We start from the raw sequence: 12754 nt of genomic DNA on the forward strand, positions 1-12754 counted from the left end.
GAGTAGAAACAAAATACAAAGTTATTTACTGATTATTAAGCTGAAAGTTAAGTAATAAATAAATGGCATATTCTTCTGGGAAAAAAAAGCAAAATTTATGAAATACAGAACCATTTTAGCAAGAACTAGAGTAGGCAGAATAATTTAACTTTATTTGGCATTCAGATGGCACTTTATTTGGTAAAATCAGGTGACTCATGAAGAATTCACATTTAAGACTCCTTCCCTTATCTGTTTCAGAGTTAGAAAGGAACTGTGTGTTCCTTTAGGGTTGGAAAATGTCTCAGAAATTATTGGGTTAGCCAGAGTGAAGTAAGTAATGATTCAACTACAGAATTAAGTATTAAATTTCAACTGATTATCCTGGTGTTCTTAAACTATTTGGATATGGTATCTTTAAGGTAAGGATGCTCAGTCTGTAAGCAGGCAATATTCTTTGAAGATAACTAAACTGGAGCAAGAATCTGAGCAGGCCAAAATGGAGCTGGCTGAAACACAAAAGTGGCTTCAGGAGCTGGACAGTAAGGAGCTGAAAGACATTCCTGAGAAAGCCAAGTTACAAAAAGAGTTCCGGAAGAAGATGGATGCAGCTAAGTTGAAAGTGCAGGTATTGCTGATCTGACTGTTAAGATTTTCTAATCTCTGTCTGACTATCACCTTTGAACACCTATCACACTCTGCTTGTAAAACTTACCAGTTTTACACATTGGAAGCTGTTTGTGTTGAAGTAGCTAATGAGAAGCTTAATACTATTATACTCAGAATGCCATTTAACATGTATGTGTTTAGATACATACAGTATTTTCTTGGTAGATAAGAAACCAAGGAAGAAGTGGGTGATAAGAGATGCTCATACACTATTGTATGTAGTACCATAAAAGAACCTACACAAGGAGACTATTGCAAGTTTATTACCTGCGTAAATAAAATTGATGTTTTATGGAAATACTATATAAATTCCAGCTCTACACAAATCACTGTGGTGGTCTGCAAGACCACGCCAAATACGGTCATATTTGTTTGGCACTGGCCTTCTGCTTTTAAGTTCTGCTATGCCTAAGTTGAAACTCTGCGTAGGGGCAGCTTAGGTGCTCTGGGCCTCTCAGTTCTAGAATGGCGGGCCAGACAAGTACCATACAGAAAGAGGTGGCTGGTTTATTGACTTGATCTCAGGACCAGCATTCTGGCACCGTTATGTCTCTGCACATTTCCCAAGGCTGTGATTTCTGTTAGATTTTAGTACTTTTATTGTATTGCCAGGCATGAACTGTATCTTTACTATTTCCTGTTGCTTGAGATTAATTCTACCTGTGCTGACTTCACCAGATAGGTCAGAAACCACAGAAATAATGAGTGATTTTTTGGGCAGAAGTCAATGAGTCTCTAAGAATTCAGTGAACTAAGGAATTGAGTCATATTTTACATGGAATTGAGTCATATTTTACATTTAAGTTTTCCTGCTATTAAGCTGAAATTTGCCATGAACATTCAGGCCTTGCAGAAGAAGCAGCAAGACACTAAGAGTCTGGCTTCGTTATCTAACCAAAGTGAGAGACAAGCAACAGAACTTGAGCAGAACGTGGCTCAGATGAAGCATCAGCAGATCCAGCTACAGAAGAGACTGTGTGAGGAGAGAGAAAAAAAGAAGCAACTAGAAGCAGAGATTCAGCGGGACCAGCAACAAATTAAAGTAGGATTCTTCCTATTTCTTTATGACAAACGATGAGATGAGCCAACTTTGCCTCTGCTTCCCCGAAGACAATAAACTATACTGCCAGGGTTTCCATAGTTTTAAGTAATGACTTTCTTGACAAATGCGCCGAAGAAATTGTCTATAAACATTTTCACAGAAATCTTCAGTTTGCCTTTCTCTTCAGTTGTTGTTTTGTTTGTTGGGTTTTTTTTTTGTTATGTGATGTCTAGCTCTGAATTGCAATTTTACATGTAAATTTAGGGTCAGTATTTCAGATTATATACTTATGTGGACTCTTGACATTAAATGCATTTTAAAAACAGATTGAGACAAGAAGAATGGGGCTTTTTGTTTGTTTACAGGAACTTCAACTAAAGATGGAGCAACAACAGAAGATCCTTAAACTTAAGGATAAAGAGATTGCTGCATTTAAAAAGAAGAAAAATAACTCGGTGGGAACTTCACAGGAGCTACAGGTAGCTAATCTATTCCAAATCTGTGTGGGCCCTGAAAAAAATTTTCTTTCTTCATCCCTAGTCATCTTTGTAAAGTGTTTGGAAGAAGAGTATTCCATCATAGTTTTGTCTTCTTTTTTGCTGTAGCAAAAATTGGGAGTCTAGTCTAGCAGCTCTTGTACTATTTTTGAATGAAGCAAAGGAGAGGCTCTAATGTCTTTTCTTTCTATGATTTGTCAAAGACGCTGATTCAGAGACATGAGAATTCAACAGGTTTCGTTGCCTGGTAGGTTTGAGGGTAATACTGATGAGCTCTGTTATAAAAGTTCCGTGGTTTGTTTGGTTTTTTTTTTTTCTCTTCTGACATAAAGGACAGAGATCTATGGTTTTGGTTGTTCCTAACAGGGTTAGAAAAGTAGGTGTCCTATGCAGCAGTGCCACCTACATTATTTCAGATCCGGACATTGGAACATGAGAGTTTCATGAGTTACCCAAAGTTTTTACAGGTGAAAAGAAATTCTAAAAATTAAATAAAGGCAACTTTTTAGCTTTATCAGGAATATATCCACTGATAAACTGTGGCTTCAGAATAAATTTATAAGGGACTGTGCTAGCAGGATCAGAGCTCTCATTGACTGACTGACTGTCTTTCAACATTGTAATTTCTTGTCACTTAAATGTTTTTCCACCAATGGATGGTCTTGGGCAACTATAATGAAATGAGGATAGGCTAGCTGAATTCTTGGGGTACTTTCCAAACTTAGTTGCTGTGATTATATAGAAGACATCTATTTATATAACTGTCCTTAGAAAAAAGAATACATTTCATTAAAGGCTTCTGATACAATTTTGTTTATACAAAAAGTAGCAATGTAATATTGCTGAGCCTCTTTTTAAGTCAGTCCAATTTCTGTATTATTCTGATTCAAGATTCTGTTGCAGAATTAATGTTAACACCAGAAATGTCAATTTCTTCTACAGTTTTATCAGTCATTCTAGAAAAGGAAAAACATAGTTATAAAATTTCGATCCAAAATGTTCTGGTTAATGCTCTTTGGATCTCTATTTAAACTTCAGAAATTAGAAGAGCAAAAGAAATGGCTGGATGAAGAAATTGAAAGAATTCTCCAACAGCACCAACAGTTAGCAGAACTAGAAGAAGATTTAAAGAAAAGAGAAGCCATTGTAGCCAAAAAAGAAGCATTACTGCAAGAGAAAAGTCACTTGGAAATCAAGAAACTGAGATCTAGCCAGGTGATTTAAGAGAAAAGATGAAGTTTACTACAGTTACAGTACTGATTGAAAGACTGGGGGGGCGGGTGCAAATAGACAGCAGAAGAGGCTCAAGCCATGTGACCTGTGTCTCTACCACTGCCATGAAGTTATTGTGTGACTTGAGCAAATCAACATTTAAAATGTGAACAACACGGAATAATAATTTTTATTCACTTGTTCACCCCAAAATGCCACCAACAAAATAAAACAAAAAATCTGAACTGCAGAGTTCTGCTATTGCAGAACATTAAATAATATCTAAAAGTGATTCAGTCCTTCTGCAAACTAGAGAACATGACAGGGAAACATTTTGCGTTATTTATTTTTCAGTAGCAAAAGTGAATAGAAACTGAAGTATCATTGTAACTCATAATGACTAGTCCCTTTAGTTTTTAGTATGTAGAAAACTGCATGTTGAGCATTTTTGTTTTCTTTCGAGTAAATAGTAAATTTTATGGTAGCCGCCTACTCAAAATAAATGGGGTCCCATTGCAAGAAGCAGGCAAGTCTTTCACTGCAGAATGTGACCATCTCACTTACATTTTTCTTACTGGAAGATGTATCTCAGTTTTGTATCTATGGTTGCTGTGGTTCTTTTTAGGCTTTAAACAAAGATAGTATGAAATTGTCTACTCGCTTAAGTGTGCTGGATCAAGAACTGTGTGATAAAGGTATGCAGCTTCAGGGCAGCACCACTGAAGATAAGACAGACATTTTGGAAAAAATTCAGGTTCTCCAGACGGAAAGGGATCAGCTGCTCATAAGAAGAAATAGCGTGGATGAGAAACTGAAAGATGGTAAAGTGTTGTCAACTGAAGTAAGTAAGCAGCTCTGAGATAAATACAGGTTTTAGGTAGTGTTGTATAATAAAGTGTTCTAATCAGAACATAAAGTGTCTCCAAGTATGAGATAAGATAGAACCAAAGAACCGAGGTTGGGTCCTTCTGTAAATAGCAATGTTAAAATACGGCTATGATAACACTACCAGTGAACAAAGTTAATCTTCAGAGGGGCTTAATTCAGGTAGTGCCTTGGCAGATGCCACTGGCCTAAGGATGATGTAATCAGAAATAAGAGAACTAGAAGTTCATCAGTTTATCATAGGCAGATATTTTCATGTCAGGACATAGAACAAGGCAATGTACTCGCATAGTGATGACCCTTGATTTTTTTCATAGGATTTTGTGAAAAAGCTTCACCTGAAGACCTCTATATTTTTGAGAGAAAATAAATCATGTTACCTGGATAGTCCACACTTGAGTTGATCAGTATAATTACATTGAAGATATAATAAATTCAAATAAAATGGTCAGGTTATTTTTAGGTCTTGAGAAGCAGTATGGGCCTGTGGCTGAGGTGATAATTTCACAGAAAGAACCCTACTTGCCTCACTTCTCAAAATCTTCTGCAGTGCTTCAGGCCATGCATTTCTGTCACTTCCCTACAGAAGTTATGGTTGCCGAATTCATTACTGACCTGATTCATTCATTAATCTACAGAAAACTAGCACAACCAAAAAAATAATAGCCAAAGTCAAACTGTGGGGAGGATGAGGGAAGGATAAAAAGGGAAACATGACTTCTGTTTTTGCATTGAACTATTTGATCGACCTCTGTATCGTGGAAGGGGTACTATGGCAGAAAAAGACAAGTGTTCTAGATCTCTATTCTTACCTCTTATTTTTCCCCATTCCATTCTCTGTACTACTACTAGTTTGTCTTGCCCTTAAGTTTAGTTTCACTCTTGAGAATTATGTTAAAGATATCTTACGTATAGAAAGATTTAATTCTACACTTTTTTTAAAAAAGATCTCACTGATGTGTTTGTCTGTAGGAAGAACATGTCCTTTTCCAGCTGGAAGAAGGAATTGAAGCCCTGGAGGCTGCTATTGATTACAAGAATGAAAGTATTCAGAATCGCCAGCACTTGCTTAGGTCATCTTCTCAGATTCTTTCACAGAGCGAGAATAATGTAATAGGAAAACTAGTTTCCCTGTCTGCTGCCGAGCTCAGAGCTATCCTTTTCAAATATTTCAACAAGGTTTGTTTTGACTGATGAATAATATTTTATCCTATTTTCTGTTACTATTCTAGACAATGAAATGAAATGGTGTCAAGAAATAAAAATAAATTTGACAAGCTTTTGGTGAAAATTTCTTCAGGTTAAATAGATCTGGTATTAATTCAGATATTTTTAATTTTTACATTAACCTAAATAGGATACTTGTGTGTTAACTCTGTATATCTTTTTTCAGGGTCATTAGCTTAAAACATGCTGCAAATCTGAAAATTTCCTTGCTTCTTTCCAGTGCTCTGTGTTGCTACATTTTGGAGCAGCAACATATTTAATTAGTGGTGTTGTATTGAAATTCTTCCCAACTGCAGGCTTCATAAAGCTCGAGCTAGTGTTCCTATTTTTGTCTAAATCCAGTATAAACTCTTTTTGCATCCACTGCTTGCACTGTGTACAGCGAAATACTGAAGAATCATACTGACATCTGGGAAAAAAATGAAATGCATTAGGACATGGTGTGTCTTTGTGACCTTGGGTGAACCTTGGGTGATTTTGTGAACAAGTTGTCTGTGGGATGCAAGTTGGAAGTTTTCCAGAATCAGGAAAATGATATTAAAAAAATCCACTAGTCCATGTGATCAAAATGTACAGAGCTCATTTCTAAAGCGTGAGCTTACAGAAGCAGCAAGTCTGTTCCCAATATAAGCTTATGGCTTGTAGAGACCATTGCTTTTGCATGCTTTCAACTATTAAGCAGAAGGGTAAAAGCTTTTATTAAAATGGTTTGATAAATCAAAAGAAATGTATGTATTTCTTAGATTGTTGGTCTACGTGAGTCTGAACGAAAATTACAACTGCAGATTGAAGAACAGGAAATGAAGGTCATCGACCAGGAAAACATAATACGTGAATTAGAGTCTGCACTTGAACACGTCAAGTTGCAGTGTGACAGGCGGCTGACCATACAACACAAAGAACACGAGAAAAAACTACAGTTAATACTGCATCATTTCAAAGGTATTTGCTTCGGGGGGGGTTGTGGGGGGGAGGATTGTACATCAAGTATTATCTTCTGTCACTATGGAGAAATACTGTAATCCAACTGAAAAAAAAAGAGTAAAGTTCAGAGATATATTTTGGCTGTCACTAATTCTGATATTGTGTAGGATGCTGAGGAACAGACACATGGTGTCTGAATGAACTGAAAAGTGAGTGGTTTTTTAAAGCAGTGTAAGAATTGTTGTATTTTCGTATTGAATTTGCTGATATTGAAAACTTGAAAGATACTGGTCCTGCTGATCTTGATCTTCTAAATACTTCTATTAAAATTGACAGGCAGGGTTGACATGGCCTTTTTGATCCTGTGTCATACTAGTTAAAATGTACACCACTGCAAGCAAAGTGTCAGCAAGATCCAAGGCATATTCTGCTGGGCATCTTGATTTTTGGCACAGAGATATCTGGTTCTTAAACTAGTTTTACTTGTCCTAGAACAAGATAATGAAGGTATTGCAGAAACCTTGAAAGGGTACGAAGTAAAAGTCCAGCAACTGGAAAAAGACTTATTTTTCTATAAGAAAACCAGCAGAGAGCTGAAGAAAAAATTGAAGGGCCTCTTTGGAGAGTCATCCCATCAATTATTGGCATCCCCTAAATGTAAGTATATTAAAATATTTATGCAGTTGTCAGTAGACCATTTGAAGGGTGATGAACACATAGAAGTATATCAGATAGACATAAAAATGATATTTTTACTGAACTAACTATTCTCCAGGAATATATTACACCTCTCCTCCAGTTTCAAAGGAGAGACAACATTGGTTTGTAGCTGTAGCAGTGGTATACCAGTGGTTTAAATTCTTGTTCTGTTTTCTGTGGATTTTAACATAATTTCAGTATCTACAACCTCAAACTGTTGTGGTTAAGAAAAAGGAATTTTACTATCTGAAAGGGTCTGAATGACGTTGTAACTAACAGCATTGCCATCTGTCATGGTTTTAGATAGGCTGCTCCCAGTACTTGATTTCATAGAAGTTACCTATGGGGAGACTGTCAGTGAAGAATTTCAGTTACTAACTTACTTTAGTTACATACTTACTAACGCTAAAAGAGAGGATTTATAGACTTGTAAGGGGGGCAAAAAAAGAGCTAATGTGATTTTGTGCTTGGACATGAGAAACAAACAAAAAAAAACCCCAAAAACTTCCAACAAAAAAACCAACAACCAACTGCTACCGTAAGTTTTCAATTGTTGCACATCCTACTTGCCAGAATCCAAACCTGCAGTAGAGCTATTCAGGTGTAGGAGAAAAGAAGGTTCAATTTTGGTGGTCTCACACCTCTCAATGACACCATGAATATCTCACATGCACAATAGAGCCTTCTTAGCACTGTGTTTCTTCTTAAGGCTCAGCACGACTGGTTCTTCCTCCCAGCGGAACAGATGCTTCTGTTTCTTTGCACTCGGGCAGCGCCATGCCTTCCTAACACATAGATGCTGATCACGTACCTGGCTGCTCCCAGAGTGAATTAAGGCTCAGCTTTTGCCCTCGAGGCAGGATAATGAGCCAACACATCCTTTACTATAATGTACACTGTCCAACTGTGGACATGAATATTCCAGAAGTTGGATTATAAATGAGCGTGAGAAACACTACTCTGTGTCTAGTATACCAAGTTCATACTAGTTCAGGGCATGTGTTGTTGTGGGGAAACACCCAATCCTAGCCAAATTGTAGCAAGAAGAAGGGAGAGGGTCCCTGTGAATTTACAACTTTTTCAAATGCATACGTTCTTAAGTTTTATAAGAAATACTCTGTATTTAGTTATTTTTCTCTTGAATACACTTTGAGGCATGCTGCAATACAATGTAATAAAAACACTTTATAATTTGTTGTTGAGCTTTAAAAATAATAAAAGCCCTTAGTGTACATTGCCATCAAATTTGCAGAATGTGTTTTGTGTGTTGTGCTAGGGTAATTGCTGACTGCTTTTGAATATATGAATAGTTTCATATTTGACTGTTACGGTTCAGTTATTTTAAGAGTGCCTACTAGGATACATTACAAGTTAGAACAGTGAGGCTTGTATTACAAGCACCTTGTCACAGGGAAGTGATAGCTAATACCTTTAATTTTTTTGTAGCTGACAAACTTTTTAACAGAAAGGAAAAAATGTGAGGTGCTGATAATTTTTCACCATGTTCACACTACAAGTTACTGATGCTGTAAAACTGTATTGACTAACTAATATTTGTTGACAACTCAGAAGTGTTGTAACTTTTAGCTATTTATGTCCTGATAAATTTCATTTTAGGTAACAGTACTGGTGACAAGGCATCCAGTCAAGAAGACGCAGAAGTTGCTTCTGAAGAATTCAAGTCTACACTTAACCTTGAAACCAACAGTCAACCAGGGAAAATAAAAGAAACAGACAGAACAAGTATCTTAAGAGCACAGCAGAATTCATACAAGCTTGGAGAAGATGTTTCTGAATTTGGGTGCAACAAAGAGTGTTTGTCAAGCACTAGTGATGACAAAACAGGAACCGATGAACCTCAGGCTTCAAAATCTCATCCTCAGCTACCTTCTGTCATCCAGAGAAGAGAAACCGTAACACAGTTTCAAGGAGTAACTCCAGTAAAACTGTCACGCCGAGAGCTACGTCATATTCCTCCCTCTGAATTATCTTTGAGACGCTCGAGCCTTGGAGGTGGTGTCGGTTTTATTGCTCCAGATTCCATTGAAATGGACAAAAAGTCTAGTGTCACTAAGACATAGTTACTCTTCGTTGCATTTTTACTAGCTGTTGCTACTGAAGCAACTGTATTAGATTTCTTTGTTCATGGTCTTAAGTATCAACCGTGGATAAATGAGTAAGTGTTCTTTAGTTCTTACTGCTCACCATCGAGTCGTTAGGTGTTACGCTCACACAGTTTCATTGAATCTGAGATGAATTTTAACTGACACAGTATCTAAGAACTGTCATTCAAAGGCCTTTGAACATTGAAGAAATTATTTATATTGGTTTGGTTTTTTGCAGTAACTTCAAAAAATATAAATGTTTTTCAAAAATTGTACTGTAAAGTGCACTGCACTTGCATAACTTAGGTTTCCTTGAACAATATTGTACTTTGCTTTCTTGGGTAGAAACAGTAACAAACTATTTAATTTATTTGGATATACAGCTAGAAAATTTAGTTGTCAGTTGTCACCTACTATTGATAATGACTGGCTGCTGTAGATTTTTTTATCTAAAAACATTTTATATGAACCATGTTTGAGATAAAAATTGGTACGTAAAGATAAATTTGTTCCTGAAAACGTAAAATACTTACTTTTCTTTTTTCTTCTTTACAGCTTATTTATGAAATTAAGAGAATTGCTTATTTTGCTTTCTGTTTTTGTTTGTTGGGGATTTAAAGAATTGCACTTGGCAACTCAAAGTGTGATATTTATTTCTGTACTACCAAAATGGAAAGAAAAAAAGAGGACCAAATTCAGCATACTTTAGGTAAGCCAGATGGACCAATATATTATTTTATTTGTACTACTTAGTCATGTCCTTTCACAGACAACTTATTCTTCTGGATTCCATATCTGCTTGAGACCAAGGACTACACATATCCTTCAGTTTACTGTTATACTGTTGTTGGTAATGCATTCAGGATGAAAAGCAAATCTTTTTTGTAAGAGGACAGTGGTCACTGAGAAGGCATACACTTAACAGCTGCACAAACCTGAAGGCAGAGACCAGCATGTCCGCATTTAAATGAGACCAACATTTCTAAGTATAACTCTCTCCTACATGAGAAGTGGCAGTATGGAAAGTAAGGTTAGCTTTCTTTTAGTGGTGGACATCAGCCAGTCGTGTTTGAAAATGTTGTCTTAGATTATCAATGTACCTAGGAAATCTTGCTTTCTGCTATTATCTAGGCAAGGTCTTATGTATAGCATGTATGGGTATAAGTATAAAAGAACTGCATTTTTCCATGCTGCAAACACAGTTGAAATCTGTCCACATGACAAAGATGCTATTATATTACAGCATGATAAATGGACCTATTGTCTTGTGGCACATTTTAAAATTTGCTGTGTAGACTGCAAAATATTTCATTCTAATCAGATAGATAAACCACTTAACATGTCAAATGATTGTATCTTTCACAATTATACCTAATTACTACCTATTATTCAGCTGAATTCTGAGAAAAGGATTGGGGTCTTTCTTTATGGCTTTTGGTTGGGCTTGATTGTTTTTACTGTTGTGGAAGTACTGTGCCTTAAGTTTAATACTAGTGTATATATCATTCACTTAATGTTTCTAGTCAAAAAAACAATAAACAGAAATATGTAAATATAGTTTCAAATGTGCACTTACTTACTACATCTCGGTATTAAATGAAGGAATTGTTGAAGGCATTTCTTCTCAAGATAATACTGTGCATTATCACACGCCTGATATTACTCTATAAATAAACATTAATTCCTCTTCTTTTGAAGTTTCCACAAATGAAAAGCCTGTTCTTTATGGGTGCAAAATAAGCAAGGAAAAATGCAGGAAAGTACAACTCAATCACTAGTAGATGTCAGCTCGTGCGCTGCACGTTTCTGTAGCTGTGACACTGCAGATTAAGTAGTCATTCAAACATTAGATTCTGTAAGCCACACACACCCATTTCAAGACTACAACGCACAAGGTAACTACAGTGTCACCTAATGGTAGATAAATACATCAGATACACTAGTGATCTTCGGAGAAGTGGAAGAATTGTTGACCATGAGAGGGACCAAACATAAGAGAGGCCAGTAAGGCAGTCATATAGGGAAGAGAAAAGTAAGCAGTGATTTATGTTCTTATTTATGTATAAAGCTAACAAATAAAACAGTTTTACCTCTTGCAGACAATATGTAGCTCCTCTTATTTCTGCTAATTAAAACCAAGACTTTATGTGACAGGTTTTTATTATCACTCTGTTTTACTTCCTTGATGTTATTCACTGGCATTTACGGCCTTCACTGACATTTGGCTCATGTGCAATATGGGGATAAAAACAACATGCAGCTAATTTGCAGTGATCCACCAAGCCATTATTTCACTTAATAACAGCTGTTTCTCCTGCAACATCCTGCTAAAACTAACTACAAAAAAAAGCCATGCATATCATCTGTTCTGTTGCCTAACTTATGATCAGAATTCTCTGTTACAATTATCTGAACACTGTGATGGCTGCATTTCCAGAATATACTCTTGCCCTTTCCATTACTGACTCTTTGCTTAGGACTGCACATTGTTACCCCATGCAAGGAGTTTGCAGAAGTTTTCAGATTTGTGTAAATATTAGTTGCACCTTTGAGAAGCAAACCTTGGCTGTTAGCAAGTTAGTGGAAGATTTACCCCATCTATACCAAAACAAAGCTTTGTTCTTAGCAGCTTAAAGGTGAGATTTAACAGGTACTGAAACTCCAACTACGTGTGTGTGGTGAGGGACCTTTTATCCTGGGAAAGCAATTTTGAATCTGACTGATTTGAAGGTTCCCGCTTGAATGCACTTTCATTGCACGGCCAACAAATAGTATGTCAGTTCTGATTTTCAGGATCAGTATGCTGATGATGCGGGTTTTTCTATGTAGGGCTTCCAATTAATCTGAAAATATTTTGTAAGAAAAACTATTTGCAGGGCATCACTTCAACAAATGCACATTTTATGCATTTCTGATTTTTACTTAATAGCAAACACTAAGCACAATACAGCAAATTTTGTTCTACTGCAAACAGTAGTCTCATTAACTTGGTGTCGTGCTTTGGGCTGGGCTGGTCATGGAAACGAATGACGGATGCTCTCTTTTACTTCTCTCCCCTTCAGAGAAGGGAGAGCATCTCCCTTCAGGGAGAGAAGGATGAGAGAGAAGAGAGACATGTAAGTTTAAAAAGAAACTAGGCTACTTTAATGAAAATATTAATAAAATAATAAAAAGAAAATAACGAAATATATGCAATATATACAAAACCATATGGAGCTCCCAGCTCCGTGACAATCACATCACCAGCAGGCTGGGAAAGTCACAGATTGGACTCAGCAACAGGGAACTGAACTCAGGATCTGGATTCAGAATCAAAGGCAGACAAATCAACGGAGTTCTCCTTGGATGCTGGCCATCGCAGAAAGAGCTGACCCTTTGATCCCTCAGCTTTTACACCGAGCATGATGCCGATGGGATGGAATACCCCGTGGGTCAGTTATGGGTCTCCCATCCTGTCCGCTCCTCCCTGCAGGTGGGACCCCTCTGTGCTCTCCCACTTCAACCCTCCAATGGGG

General features: G+C 36.8%; 1 protein-coding gene across 5 annotated transcripts in view; it reads left to right on the forward strand.

Moving 5' to 3' along the window:
- KIF27 (kinesin family member 27) overlaps positions 1 to 11386 on the forward strand; it is a 32145-nt gene extending 20759 nt beyond the window's left edge. The window contains exons 10-19 of one of the 5 annotated variants that reach the window (XR_010068988.1): positions 402 to 607; positions 1469 to 1690; positions 2056 to 2169; positions 3226 to 3402; positions 4025 to 4240; positions 5257 to 5463; positions 6255 to 6453; positions 6928 to 7092; positions 8752 to 9310; positions 9795 to 11384. Coding sequence is in view for 4 of the 5 variants with exons in the window: in XM_063319261.1 (XP_063175331.1) it covers positions 402 to 607; positions 1469 to 1690; positions 2056 to 2169; positions 3226 to 3402; positions 4025 to 4240; positions 5257 to 5463; positions 6255 to 6453; positions 6928 to 7092; positions 8752 to 9215 (1970 nt within the window). In the remaining variant the exon portion in view is untranslated. Of the gene's footprint in view, positions 1 to 401; positions 608 to 1468; positions 1691 to 2055; positions 2170 to 3225; positions 3403 to 4024; positions 4241 to 5256; positions 5464 to 6254; positions 6454 to 6927; positions 7093 to 8751 lie in introns of all 5 variants that reach the window. The other 4 variants (XM_063319263.1, XM_063319261.1, XM_063319260.1 and 1 more) reach the window with 4 other exon arrangements.
- The last annotated feature ends 1368 nt before the right edge of the window (positions 11387 to 12754 follow it).

The sequence above is a fragment of the Chroicocephalus ridibundus genome, chromosome Z, assembly GCF_963924245.1.
Source record: "Chroicocephalus ridibundus chromosome Z, bChrRid1.1, whole genome shotgun sequence".
NCBI lineage: Eukaryota > Metazoa > Chordata > Aves > Charadriiformes > Laridae > Chroicocephalus > Chroicocephalus ridibundus.